Source organism: Octodon degus, unplaced genomic scaffold (assembly GCF_000260255.1).
Source record: "Octodon degus isolate 3935 unplaced genomic scaffold, OctDeg1.0 scaffold00512, whole genome shotgun sequence".
NCBI classification, from domain to species: Eukaryota; Metazoa; Chordata; class Mammalia; order Rodentia; family Octodontidae; genus Octodon; species Octodon degus.
Window position 1 is genome coordinate 131459 of NW_004525088.1, and position 14546 is coordinate 146004.

Consider the following 14546-nt stretch of genomic DNA (forward strand, 5'->3'; position numbering starts at 1 on the left):
CTCTGCTTCATGTGATACATTTCTTTCCTGTATTACTCATTCAAGGAATCTGTCATTTGTCTAATCTCCTCTGTTTTTTATCAATGTCTTCTTTAGGAGTGGTTATAAATTCTTTACTGCAGTGTTTTTTTCAGATTGGGTTTTCTCTCTATGTTTCTGTATTTGCTTCTTTACTTCAGATGCTACGAGTTCTGAGAAATCTTTTTTTTTTATTTCAGAAAAGAATTCTTCCCTGAGTTCCTTTTTAACTTTCTGCTGTTGCTTATTTACTATCTACTCTATTAATTCATATATTTGAGCTGAGCTAGTAGAAAAGAATTCCGCTCTGAGTTCCTGTATGACTTTGTGCTGTTGCCTATCTACTATCGAAGCTATTAATTCATACATTTGAGCAGAGCTAATGTCCTCTGCACTTTTTCTGGGTTGGCATTGGGTTTCCTCCATATGTTTCTGCATTTGATTCTTTACTGTAGATGTTATTAATTCAGGGATTTCTTTTTTCATTTCCAATCTGAGTTCCCCTATACCTTTCTGCAGCTTTTTTTTTTTAATTTCAGAAGCTGTTGATTCATTGCTTTTAGCTGTGTGATTCCCAATTTGTTCTTTTTTAGTGTCCTCTGCACTTGTTATGGGTGGGCTTGGGTTCTGAGGTTGCATTTTGCTCCTTCTCATTCTCATTTTGTGTAGCACTGTCTTCTGACCTTATTGTTATTTTTTTTTTTTTCAGAACCAGGAACTGAACTCAGGCCCTTGCGCTTGCCAGTGAAGCGCTTATTCCACTGAGTCATCTCCCCAGCCCTTAAAAAACCTTTTCTTTTTCTTTTTTCTTTTGTGGAACTTTATATTGAACTCAGACCCTTGTGCTTGCCATGAAGCACTTCCTCTACTGAGCCATTTCCTCAGGCCCCTGTCTTCTGATCTTTGTGTAGATCTTTGTTTCAGTTATAACCTTAGCACCTACTGAAGTTCAGGTGCAGATCTACAAAGTTTGGATTTATCTAGCTGTGCCTGACTTGGTTCTGGCTGCTGTGCTCAGCTCCTTCCTGCTGCTGCCATTGGGCATGAAGCTGTTGTGCTCCTCTGGCAAGATATCTGCTCCTGGACTAGGTGGTTGGTTCTGTCCCCTACACTGTCTGCAGTGATAGCAGCTGCACTGTTTCACCCCAGGCCTCTATGCCAGGCCTGAGCTAAATCTGGAGGGGACAAAGTGGAGTAGGGGGGAGAACCATCTCTTCCACACACTCACTGGGCTTAGACTATGACTGGATCTAGTGGTTCCTGGAACACGACAGATATTCCTGCTCTGTGGGCTGGGTTTGGGGGGTACCACAGAGTGATGAGGGGCGTCCCAAGAGGGTGAAAGAGGGTGTCACCCATGCTATGTCTGGGCTGGGACCAGTAGGTCATGGTGGCACAGGGTAGCCGGAAGCTCTCCCACACACTCACCAGTCTTGGGCTAGGACTGTGTCTGGGGGTTCCCGGAACATGGTAGAAATTCCTACTGGGCAGGTGGGATGGGGAGGTGCTGTGGAATGGCGGGAGCACATCCCAAGCGGGTGGAAGAAGGTCTCACCCACGTTGCACCTGGGCTGGGACCAGTAGGTCCTGTCATCACATGGTAGCCGGAAGCTCTCCCGGTCCTTATTTCTTAATTTGGGCTTGCAATTAAAGTTAGTTTGATGTTGAAAATGTCCTCCATAAATTAAAAATAATAATTAGAGACATGAATTGCATAAATACACCCACTCAACAAATATAACTAAGTGTTCTCAACTCACTGGCACTCTTTTGTCTGAGAATACAGTAGAGTAACAGTGCAGAACTAAGCCCTAAACCAATGGAATCCAATGTCTTATTAGGAAAATATCAGTTAAAGTTTGCTGGTTTAGAACAATTGCTTTAAGTCGAACTTTAAAAATATCTAGTCTATATCTATAATAAAATTCATCATACCAAAATGTACATTCTTGACATATTTTTCTCCTCACATGGAATAAATATACCTTCCTTGAGTAAAGTGAATGTATTGTCAAGCATGTGATTAAGTATAACAACATGCTTGGTTCTGGGCAGGTGTTAAGTGATTGTGTCAAGTAGCAGGGTTTATTCCCTATATTTCACTGTTTCTGTGTTTTTGTGATGATGTCCCACTCTTCCCTAAGAACAGCAGACAAGTTCTCATAGTTTACATCATAGTGCAAGGTGATCAGAGGATTCCAAAGGGGATGCAAAGAGGAAGCAGCACTAAATGAGAAATGTGAACTTGGTGGGATGGAGGATGAGGCTGGAAAGAGACTACCAAGGAAAATAATCCAAAAAAGTTAGAGGACAGAAAAACAGCAAATGAACAAGGCCTTGGAGCTGATCCCCAGGGCTGGCAAAAATGTTCCTAGTGATAAAGGGACTTTGCAATAGTGCATAACACTCGTTCCACAGCAGGCAGACTAGTGGCTTCTGCAGAATGGAAGTTGGTGTCAGACAGAAGCCACAAGCTGGAGGGGAGTGTCGGGAGCAGAGAGGAAATGAACTACTGAGTGGGAGTCTCGGGGACGTGAGAAGCAGCAGACATTGTTTATCTTAGACAGAAGACATTTGTCTGTTGGTTGGAGAAGGAAGTCCAAAGAGTAGTATATGGGGGCAGGTTTGTTTAGAACAGAAATAAAAGATCAGCTTTTCTGAGAGAAAGAAATAATGTCTGCAAGTGCCCTGCTGTGTCTGCTTCTTCCACTGCAAGCTGCTCTCAGCCTAGGCAGCGACAGTCAAGTCGGTAAGAACTCTGGTACCTGTTTGGTGGTCAGCAAGGGTGTGTGTGTGTGTGTGTGTAGTTTCCTCCATGTACACCTGGGGCAGAGTACTAGCTGAGTCTTCCTGCATACTCTGTGTTGCAGTGTGAGTATCCCTGACTCCAGATCTCTGAGCTCTTCTGAAGGTTGTTGACAAATCAAAGGAGCCTGTGGCAGCAAAGTCCTGCTCATGACTCTGATTCTGAGTTCCCCTATTCTGACACCTTTCTTTACTTCTCTCCTTCACAATCTCTCTCTCTCTCTCTCTCTCTCTCTCTCTCTCTCTCTCTCTCTCTCTCTCTCTCTCTCTCTCTCCAAACAGAGATCAACAAGCCAGTCACTTTACAAGTTACCTGGACCGCATCCTTTTACAACCGCACCTCAGGAGAACATTGGATCTCAGGCTGGTTAGATGACTTGCAGACTCATGGGTGGAACAGCAGCTCTGGTAAAATCATTTTCTTGTATCCCTGGGCCCGAGGCAACGAGAGCAAGGAGTGGCCCACGTTGGAGAGGTCTATCAAAGTGATCATTGTTACATTTCACACGGATATATTTGTATTTCATTTTGAATGTGAGTTCAGTTCTTCTCTTCTTTTGTAAAGAGAGTGAAGGAAGGGGCTTTGGCGGGCATTTCGTGGTTTTTCCTTCCTCTAGGAATGGGCAACTCTTCTGCATCTTAACTCCTCTCTTTCTAGTTCAAAAGTATAATCATACACTCTGGGTGTATGCTCAAATTTAGATCATGATTTTTCAGAAACTTTAGACATCTGGTTTTCTTTTGAACACTTCTCTCATTGATGGGAGGATTTTACAGTCTTCCCCCACAGATAACCTTTGGCTGCTCTTTATTGACTGCCAGTTAGGTATCCTCAGTTTACCCACTGTTATTGGTTCCTAAACATGTGGTTATTTTCTGCTCTATTCAGTCTCTTTGGCATTTTCTTTCTATGCAGCTATTGTATCACTGCATCCTCTCCACCAGCTAGCTAGGGTCTCAACACTCTCACACTAAATCCCCTTCCTCCATAAGTCATATTACCTTGATCGAACAATTGGTGCCTTTCCTCATATTATTTTTTTCCTTCACCACCAATTCCTATGAATTTCTTTTTCTCTGAACCTTCAATTAAACAAAACTATGTTCTATTCATTTTACCCCCAATATTCACCCTTCTATTTTTTGTTTCCACTTATTTATTTTGTCCTCTTTCCTCTAATTATAGCCTCTATTTCTCAGATCTCCTTGAGATGCAATTTTCAAAAGGCTGCAGGCTGCATTCTGGGAATGTCGTAGAAGGTTTCTTCTGGATAACTTCTCAAGGATCTGATTTTCTGAGCTTCCAAAATGATTCATGTTCACCGTCTCCAATGGGCGGAAAAAAGGCTCAGAGTATCTGCCAACAAATCAGACAGCATCCAAGTATCAAAGGCCTGATTCATAGGCACATTTATGATGTTTGCTCACGTATCCTCTCGGGTATTCTTGATGCAGGGAAGGCTCATCTTCAGAGACAAGGTCAGTTGGATATCACTTCTCCAAATATTTTCTGTTTCAAAATCATGCCTTCTTCTGTTTGAGGATAAAGAAAAATCAAAGGAAAAACAGCATGAGCACCAGATTTCAGAAGGGGAAAAGCTATGTCTAAGGTGGCATGGAGATCTGACTCTCTAAGACTGTGTTTCAGTCATTACCTAAATATCTTTCTTTTGTAGAAAGGCCTGAATGTTGGCTGTCCACTGCCCCTAGCCCTGAGCCTGTTCTTCTGCAGCTGGTGTGCCACGTCTCTGGCTTCTACCCAAAGCCCGTGTGGGTGATGTGGATGCGGGGTGAGAAGGAGCTGCCTGAAACTCAGAGAGGGGATGAGCTGCCCAATGCTGATGACACGTGGTATCTCCGAGTGACCCTGGATGTGGCAGTGAAGGAGGCAAATGGGCTGTCTTGCCGAGTGAAGCACAGTAGTCTAGCAGGGCAGGACATCGTGCTCCACTGGGGTGAGGAAGTACTGGGGTCCAGGTGGAGTGGAAGGGGCAGTCTTCAAGCAGCGCAGGAGGACCAGTTGAAAGTATTTGCGATTGTAGAGGATCCTGAACCCCCATGAATATGTAATCTAAGGAATAGAAGAGTTAAAACTGAGGGACACAGGGGTGCAGGAAGATGTGTGTTAGGTAAAAGATCTGTCACTGGAGAGGAATGAGTGAAAAGAGGAAAGGAACATGATGAGTTTGACTCTCAGATGAACAAAAGAAGCCCAGATTAACGCTCAAACACAGTGTGGTTGGGGTAAAATGAGAGGGATTTGAAGTAACATCTTTTGTTTCCCACAGAATCCACAGAGCATCACAGTTCCCTGGGTGTGATCTTGGTGGCAGTGATGGTGCCCCTGACTGTTCTGGCAGGTCTTGTGTTTTGGTTTGGGAAGCGCTGGTGAGTCTTTTGCATCTGTCTTTTCTCTTGTTCCCTCCTCCACCATTTGTCTCCTCACCTCTTTATATCTCTTTTCTTCCCCAGTTCCCATCCCTTCACTTTTCAGGTCTCACTTCTCTTCTCTCTCTTTTCTTCCATTTTATGCAGGATGAGTTCTGAAGCTGCTCCAAATGTCTACCCTTGAAATGAAGACCAAGCTGTTCAGATCTTGGCATATGCTCAAACCTGATCATCTGTCTAAATGTAACATGATGATGACATGATCCCCACAAAACTTTTGGGGTTGTTTATGACTGCCTAATGATCAGTGTTCAATACAATCTCAAATTATTTTGCAGAATTTTCTGTTTTGAGTGGAGCTCTACAATACTAAAACTCATAATTTTGACTATGAGTGGATTAAAGCCCTGTGGTAATGGATCACTGGGAACATTCTGATGCCAGTTCAGAGAGCCTTCCCTGACCCCACAGTATCTCCTCTGTCTGAGCTCCCCAACATGTCAACCTTGCATGCCTTGCTTCCTACATTCCTTTGCAGTTTGGAAGGGCATTTTCCTTTTTTAATTTTTCAGAGCCTTAAGAGCAAAGTATATGTCTTTTGGCCATCTCTACTCATGGTAAAATGCTTTGCTTACATGTGACATGTTCTCCATTAACACCTGTGTTGAATTTATGTCAAATTTGTAGTCTTTAAATACATTCTCTCTGTTCCTAATGTCTTTGTTCATAGACAACGTTGGAACACCTGATGTTCTCCTTGTTAAAAGCCTTCTCTCTTGAGTCAAGAGATTCACACTTTCCTAATTCTGTGGTTTTAATTCTCTGACTCTCTACGAAGAAGCACACTTTTGCCTCCTACCACCCTTATTATCCAACCACAAAGAAGTGTTAGAACAGAAACTTTATTTTCTCTAAAGTGAGAGTCTGGCAGCATGCAGGCCTTTGCTGTTGAGTATGTTTCTGAGACAAGTAGAAAAATCACCACCCTGAAGCTTATCAGAAGTATGGAATCTGTGGCTTGATCCCAGATTGCTGAATAATAATTTGTGTTTTAGCAAAACCAATAGGATATTCAAGGTGCATCAAAATTTGAGAAACACCGATATATAAGTGTGTTTGTTGTACAAGTGTGTTACTGAAAAGAATGAAAAAAGAGAATAAGGTTATTGTTTCTTAGGATTGAAGTAGGGTCAGAGTGGCTGTTTATAGAGTACATTTTCATTAGTAGTGGAAGTTATATACAATATGACTGGTGCAAAAATAACTCCACTGGAATAATGAACACAGAGCTATGTTCTTGAAGGAAACACACTGTGGGGTTCTTGAACTACAGTTCAGTGTTTTTGCTCATTGATAAGTACAGAACCCCTTTTGTGTGTATATTTGTTAAAAATATCCTTATATGTTTCAAATATGATCTACAAACTGGTATAGAGTGTCAGGGTAAATTCTGAGGGGATTAGACTGACCTCATCAGATACAAAATTTATATTTCTTGTTATATAGGTCTTGCTTTATCTTGGTCTTAACCATCCAGTAGAAAAGTATAAAAATGAAGTATAAAAAGGAAAACCATATCAATATGCTGGGTCATAAAAGGCTCAAGTCAACAACTTCTGACATTGCCAGTGCTATGGAAAGCCCACTACTATTATGAACTACTGGACTATATTGGAATATTTTGCTGAACACATGCACTGACAATATTAAAATGACAATGGAATACCATTCTCTGACAAAACTAAACAAAAAGGGGGATAGAAATGATAGATATACAGCTACTTTCTCTTAATTTAATGAATAGAAAGTTTGTACTAATAGTGTTTGTGGACAGGATATCATGTCTGCAACTTGTACTATGAATAACCACTAAGAAGATAACAATATGCAATGTATTTTGAAACTGTCCTACTAATAGATTTTGAAGCTGTCTCATTGCTATTTGTTTCTCAATAAAATTATTTAAAAAAATAAAATAAAATATATTATTATATGGAGTATTTCTTTCTAGTAAAACAATGAGAGGTATTCAGCATTTTCCTTACCTGAATAGTATGATCATAAATTTCTAGATTTTCAGCTTCCTTTTAATGCTGTCTAACCTGCAATAAATTTAAAATGTGAAACAATCATGGATAAATCTTAGCCTTGATCAGATGAGTCAGGAATGCACTTGTCGTAAGGTACCTTCATTGAGATGAAGCCTGGTTCTTGTGTTTGATATCAGAGAAAGAAGCTTTTCCTTGTTCTCTGTGTCATGTATCGGGATCTACAGCATGGATGGGCTCAAGTCATTCATTCAGAACCAGAAAATCAAGCCTATGAATGAACTCAATGAGGAAGAAGGCAGAGAACAGACTCATCTAAGAATCCAGATTAAACTGTCCCTGGAGCCTGAATGGGCCAGGGGTTTCTTCTGCATGGCAGGCAATTCATTTCCTTGACCATCTCAGCCTGTGCCCAGTCTGGCCTCTTCTTTTTGGTGACTCAGCAATTCTGATTTGGCATTGGGTATTAGAGTGTCTTATGATTTTTATATTTCTCTCCTTCGTCTTTTGTTCCTGAGATTGACTATTCATTAAAATTGATTGATTTCTTTTCATTTATTTTTCTTACATGTGTCTTTGTTTTGTGAAAACGTTTATACTATTTTGATTTTAACTCTGATAGCTCATCAATCCTCCTGTATGCTTATTATACTTTTTTCCTGTCACTGCCAAGGAGTCAAAGTGGCTGTCACACTGCTAGGTTAGTGAGTGATTTTGGAATAGTTCCCTGACCAGCTCTCTTTTCTTCCACTAAATAATAGAACAATACATTCCCTCAGGTATTATGAGAAGGTGAAAAGACAATCTAGTACCAGCATTTAATAAATCATGAAAGGTCAGAGCAAAGGTACTTAAATAATCAATATGTAGGACAATTCCCTAAGAATTTCCATGTGATAAAATTCATTAATTCATTCATTGACTCATTCACTCATGCATTTGTCCATCCATTCATGAACTCACCACACATTTAGCATGCATTATTTCTGTGGAAATCATATTCATGGAGTACTTCCAAAAATGTGTGAGAAGCAGCCACAGTTCTAAAGCATTGAGCATCCTGTATATTGAATTGTCTCTAACTCCAAGCAAGATCCTGAGTAAGACCTCATTAATTTTTATTACTTTTGTTCCCCAGATTTTCTGTTTACTAAGTCATAGTTTGCAAAATTTTCTGGAAATTGTTTCTGCCTTTCTCAATTGGCAGGTCTTATCCAGCTCAATATGGGATTTAAAAAAATAAAGTTTTTAAAGTCATATGTTCTGATTTTGTTAAGTGGCACTTTGTCTCAGCTATAATGTTTGAGGAACAAATGTTTCTGCTAATGTTATAAATTTTGTGAAGAATTGTGAGGCATGTTTGCTGTTGGAATGAACAGAAAGTAGAAGTAGGCATAGAAACTTCCTCAGCTATCACAGTGGGAAGGAGTCCAGGAATTGCCAGAATTACTGCTCAGAGAGGGGACAGGTGAGCCGAGGAGAAATAAGCAGCTCCATTTTTGTAATATGTCTGGAAGTGATCACTGTCCCTCAGAACAGCTTAAACCATCTACTCATTATTTAATCAAAATAGGAACTTGTGTTGAGCAGTAAAATGTAAGTGATTGTTCGAAGATTTTCTAACTGACAGATTAACAGGGCTTTACATTTTTCTTTAATTTTTATTGGTATGGGAGAGATTTCCTTGAAAACAGCATAAAAGCATGCCTGGGTGCTGTCATGGTAAGCTTTGTATGTAAGGGATCACCACAACCACAAAGCACACACAGAAAAATTAATAGGTGGACATTTGAGAATCTATTTCCAGTTCCCAAAAGTAAATGGGTGTACTATATGCACAATATTATGCATAATGCAAACTTTTCAAAATTAACAAATAAAAGACCCAAAATTATATAATGATCAGAGTATGTGAAAACGACACTTGCTTCTGCGAGCCCCTCAAAACAAGCATATGAGTTATAGTCAAACTTACTATTAATTAAAATGTAAATTAAACCAAGATAGCATTTTACATCACCAAATGTATGCAAATCCAAACAGTTGGAGAAACCTAGTGTATGCAGAGTGGAGGGGCAAAAGAGTAAGTGAAAATCTTCATGCATAGATGGAGGTGAGGTAATCCCAGAGAGGGAGGTAAGGTAATCCCAGAGAGTCTGTAGCAGTGTCCTATCTCAGTATGAATAGGAGCACTTGTCAGTCCCACTTTTGAACATGTTCACACAGTTCCATAGGGAAACAATGAAGTTGATCATGACATTTTTAGGCATTTACAATGTTAAAGCAGTGTTGCTCCTACCTATGGTGGTTCCTTAGTAAACACAAAGATGCACACTGTGGGGCCCAATGTGGTGGATAGAAACAGACTAAGCACTGAAATGAGAAGCTCTTCACGAGGATGGTGGCTGAAATGCGGTGCACAGCATACTACCTTCCATTGAAGTTAAAGTGGCACTCAGGTAGCAACACCACATTTTACACACAGAAACAAAAGGACGAGAAGTTAGGACTTTAGAATGTGGAAAAGGGAAGAAAATGGAGATAAAGAGCCAATAAAAATTTTATCAGTTGAGCTCACTTTTAATTAAAATATCAAATTTAAACAAGGCATCACTTTACATGACCAAATTGGCATCATCAAATTAGGATGTCTGATTAGAACAAATGATACTCATGGGCCACAGAAGAGACAAATAACTCAACAATATGCACAACACAACCAGAACTGGAAAATATTTGTGTCCTAAAGGAAGAGACTGACTCGGAGTAACTTGAGCCAGAGGTAACTTCTCAGGAAAAAAATCATAGTAGTGTGTAAATCACAATAGTGTGTAACATTGTATAAAATGCCTCATTTTCTGAGTTCACATTGAAAACATCTGTAACATCAAAGCCCTCTTCTCTTAAGGTTTTAATAATCACTGTATTATAGGCTATAGAGTAGAATAAACTCACCTATTTTACCACCAGGTGGAAGCAGAGATCAAAGTTTCAGAGTTCTCACAATTGACAGTTCTAAATCCTTGGAAGTATCAGCCAGTTTGAAAGTGTGTGTTGGGTTCACAATAGTTCCTTAGTTCTAACAACAATTTAAAATTGCCTGGAAAGCATATTATTGAAATATATTAATAATAATATATGACCAAAGACCAGGAAGATATTTAACCAATTAAATAGAAACCACAAAGATGTGTATTTTTAGAAAACAAAGTTTCATGATACCCTATATTCTGGTTAAATGTGGTCACAGATTTCTATAGGATAATACGATGATTAAGGCAGGCTCAATCGTAATTCCAGTCTAGAAATCATTCAGATGATAAGTTCATGAGAATTATGGCTTCTTGGTCCTCAGGAAAATTTTTCCCACCAGTTTCTCTAGAAAAGAAACTATCTGAAGGAATGAACAAATGTCCTCAGGAAAGACATTTCAGTAAATGTTATGAGGTTCATAGACTTGTCTATTATTTCTGACATAGATGATTTTGTCATCCTAGAGAAATAAAGGTAAAAGTGACCTTACAGAACACCATAGGACCTGGCGCAGAGGTGGAGCTCTCTATGTTCCAGAAAATATAAGGGTCTTATGTCAGCGCTCTCAAAACAAACAGACTCCGAATCTTCCACTGCTTCAGTCACTTTCTTGTTGTTGGAACAAAATCCCTCAACTTTTGGCTTATAGTTTTAATGGGATTATCCTGTGGTTCATGAGCTCCAAAGCAGACATGGCACAGCAGAGGAAAGCTGTGCTCAGCATGGAGTCAGGAAGCAGAGCAGGGAGGGAGGTGGCAATGCACCCTTTGAAATCATGCCTCTGGGGACCACCCCTGCCAACCAGGCACCCACCTCTGCCTGTGAGACTTTTGGGTACATTTTAGGTCTAAAGTATAAGACCTATAGAACTAATTTACTTTTGAGCAACAGAAACTTTCAGATTATGTATTTAACGTCCTCGTATGTTAGACAAAAATATCAAGACAGGTAAGAAGCCCTAATATGGAAATGAGGTATTCTAAACACACACAGTCATACACATGCACACATGTCCATATACACAACCCACACACAGGGGTCTCTGACCTATTATCATTTATTTATTTATTTATTTATTTATTTATTTATTGATACAGGCTCTTGCTACACAGCTTGAGTCACAGTGATTCTCTTTTCTCAGCCCCCTAGTGCTGGGATTGCAGGCATGCACCATCATGCTTAGTTCTGGGGTTGATACTGAACTCCGGACCGTGCACTTGCCAGGCAGGTGCTTATGCCACCGAGCTACCTCCCCAGCCCTGATTCCTTGATGGCTCATTCCAGTGAACCGGTTGCCAGTGATGTGCCTAAGCACCTGAATGGATAGATGGCTTGGCAACGGGGTTTATGTGGTATAAGCCAGAGTGCTAGCCTAGAATCTGTTTTCTACTAAATCTGCAATAAACCAGGCTCCTTCCACCCAGTTATGAGCTGGATGAAGTAAAAGCTACTTTTTCAGTTTCATTAATCAAATATAGAAAGACTTTCAGCTCATTGTGGCCACATGGCTGACCCCTTCAGTGAAGTGCTTCTGAAGGGAGGGTACATAATTGCACATCCCCCATTCTTTCCCCTTCTTGCTGACTGAAAATTCCCCTAGATGAAAGAAGCTCTAACAGCTATCTGCACATAGTCAATGACCTTTGCAGTGAAGATCAACCATTTAAAGACTCAGCAAAACAAAACAAAATCTAAAATTGAAAAGTCCTTTCCAAGAAAAGAGGAAACAGGGAGAACCAAATTCCTGACACCCTGGAAAGGCACAGCAGTCCTGCTTTGCTTGCTTCCATTCTTTTGACAAGAAAGAGAAATATAACAATTTCATCTTTTAGAACATATTGTTTTCTTGAATTTTCTTTCATTTGTAGCCAAAACTTAATCCCAATGAACCCAGAATATAAACTGAATATCAATTTATACGTAGACTACTTTGTTTTATGAAACTGTTGCCTAAACTTACCTGGCAGAGAAGATACCATGACCACAAACATGGTTTTCCCAGGTGCCTCATCCATTGCACTCCAGATGTGCTGACTCCTGCGATTACCCCAAATGCGGGAAACGCGACTGCATAATTTGTGGTAGTGGGCAACTGGGTTGGTGCTTTTCCCTAAAAAAGAAAAAATAAATTTTTGCCTAAATTTTTTAAAGCTAGTCTTACATGGATTACTCATTTTTGGATAAAGCAAAAACAGGTGTTTCACAATTACACCCAAGTTACCTTTAAAATTAATTTTTTTAGGGATCAGGAAAATGGCTCAGTAGAATATGAGCTTCCCTGGCAAGTGCAAGGGTCTGAGTTCAATCCCTGGTTCCACAAGATAAATATATAAATGACAATCATAATTTTTAATCTATATTTTCTAAAGTTGGAAAGAAAAGTGTAATCAAAATTTATACAAAAAGAAACATGTTAGAAATCAGTGTAAAAGTTTTGGAAAATAGCAACGCACAGTAAAATATATTGTAACTCATTTCACTGAGATAAATTGTCTATTTTGAACCTAGGAAACATATAAAACATAAAAGAAAACCACGAAAGGTTTGAAAGTAAGAATAAAAAGCAGAACAAAGTTTTGCCTATATTTTCTGTAACTTTTCCTTTGATGAAATAGTGGGTTCTGTAATTTAGCTGAATACTCAGGGAGAGCCAACAAAACTGTATAGTCTGTGGTCTTCCATTAAAATATACCTATTGAGAATGAAGGGGCCTGGGAAGATAGCTCAGTAGGATAAGTGCTTGCCTGGCAAGCTCAAGGGCCTGAGTTCAATCCCCAGTTCCGCTAAATAAATAAATAAATAAATAAATAAATAAATATTTTTTTTTAAAAAAGAGAGAATAAAAGAATGTGAGGAGAATCTATTGGTAGAGCCAACTCATGTGGCCTTTGTCTTTGGAAATTAGAGCATCATGACAAGATTCTTTGGCTGTATGAATGTGCAGTGGTATGTACAGTTTATAAGTTTAAATACTCCCTGCTATGTTCTGAGCAGCTGTTTCGGTTCTACTGTAGCCAGGACAGGGAGTGAGTGGACTTCATATCTGGGGACCATGTGAGGTTTCTTTCTTGGGAGAGTGCTGCTGCTTAGCTTGGTTGGGCCCAGGGCCAAGAGGGTGCTTTCATATCAAGATTCAGATGGATATGCCATGATGTATCTCAGAAAGGCAGGGAAGAGTGAAGGCAGGCAGGACCATGCAGAATTGCATCTGTACCATGTCTAACACAGGGCTTGGCCAGTCTTAGAGAAGTTCTTTTTATTTTTTTTTATTTTTTTATTATTTATTTATTTATTTATTTATTTTTTGCAGAATTGGGGATTGAACTCAGATCCTTGTGTTTGCTAGTAAAGTGCTTATCCTACTGAGCCATCTCCCCAGCCCTTACAGAGGATTTTACAGTTGCAATGACTCTTCCATGATTTCCTAAAATGAGGGGCTGTGGCGTACATCTTTACTTCTTTATTTTCACATTTGTGTGGGATCTCTCAGGGAATAAGTCTCCCCTTAGGCAAAGGCACTCCTTTCCACAGAAAGAGATTTTTAAAGAGGGCCATATTGGGAGCAGCCAATAATCTCGGGAGCTCAGGAAATGAGAAGATTCGTTCTGAAGAAGGTAGCTAATGGCTGTCTATGGTGTCCAGGAGAGCGAGCATATTCCCATGGGAGTGAACATTTATTTGCTGGACCTTCAATGAATGCAAAAACCTCACACATAGAGTCAATATTGAAAACATAAGTCACAAAGTCAATTATGATTTCATTAAATGTACATGGGAAGCTATAACTAATGGCCTCCTATTGGGCCGTATCAGCAGACATTCTATTATTGGCCAGAGAACTCTTGGACATAGAGTCTTTTAAAACACTCAGCAGAAAAAGTTCATGTCACTATGATGTTTCTTGGGTAGATGGTTGTTCAAAAAGTAGGGTGTGGTGAATGAAAGCAAGAGAGAGGAAAAGGAATATTGTGGGTCTCTCATGCTTCAAGCATGTATATGGTGAGATTTTTGGACTTATGTGTAAACATAAGAAGTATATAATTCTTTATGCCTATTTTTAAAATATATTCCAATTTTTCAATGTTTTTTATTATATTCTGTAGGAACTTAAAGTTCAACATATCAATACTTGATGAAAAATACCTGTTCCATATTATGCCTAAGATGTTTGATAAGCAGACAGATAGTGAGGTTAAGCTTAACAGCCTAAGTTGTATGGTAATAACAATAAGCTTGTCTTCTGGATGGTTAACA

At 39.5% G+C, this 14546-nt stretch overlaps 1 protein-coding gene and 1 non-coding gene across 2 annotated transcripts; both read left to right on the forward strand.

Moving 5' to 3' along the window:
• Nucleotides 1-2691: 2691 nt before the first annotated feature.
• On the forward strand, nt 2692-5514 carry LOC101571869 (T-cell surface glycoprotein CD1a-like). The gene is made up of 6 exons (XM_023708732.1): nt 2692-2767; nt 3106-3357; nt 4024-4302; nt 4500-4778; nt 5112-5211; nt 5359-5514. The coding sequence occupies exons 1-6, from the start codon at nt 2692-2694 to the stop codon at nt 5393-5395; spliced, it is 1023 nt and encodes a 340-aa protein (XP_023564500.1). The 3' UTR covers nt 5396-5514.
• A 6730-nt stretch (nt 5515-12244) lies between these two features.
• On the forward strand, nt 12245-12405 carry LOC111814771. The gene has a single exon (XR_002819669.1). It is a non-coding gene; the product is annotated as a U1 spliceosomal RNA (small nuclear RNA).
• The last annotated feature ends 2141 nt before the right edge of the window (nt 12406-14546 follow it).

Bases quoted from the DNA above. Each gene is read 5' to 3' on its own strand.
- LOC101571869 (XM_023708732.1), top strand. From the start codon at position 2,692: ATGTCTGCAAGTGCCCTGCTGTGTCTGCTTCTTCCACTGCAAGCTGCT. The intron at 2,768-3,105 runs GTAAGAACTCTG...CTCTCCAAACAG, and splicing joins AGGCAGCGACAGTCAAGTCG to AGATCAACAAGCCAGTCACT. The intron at 3,358-4,023 runs GTGAGTTCAGTT...TCTATTTCTCAG, and splicing joins ATTTGTATTTCATTTTGAAT to ATCTCCTTGAGATGCAATTT.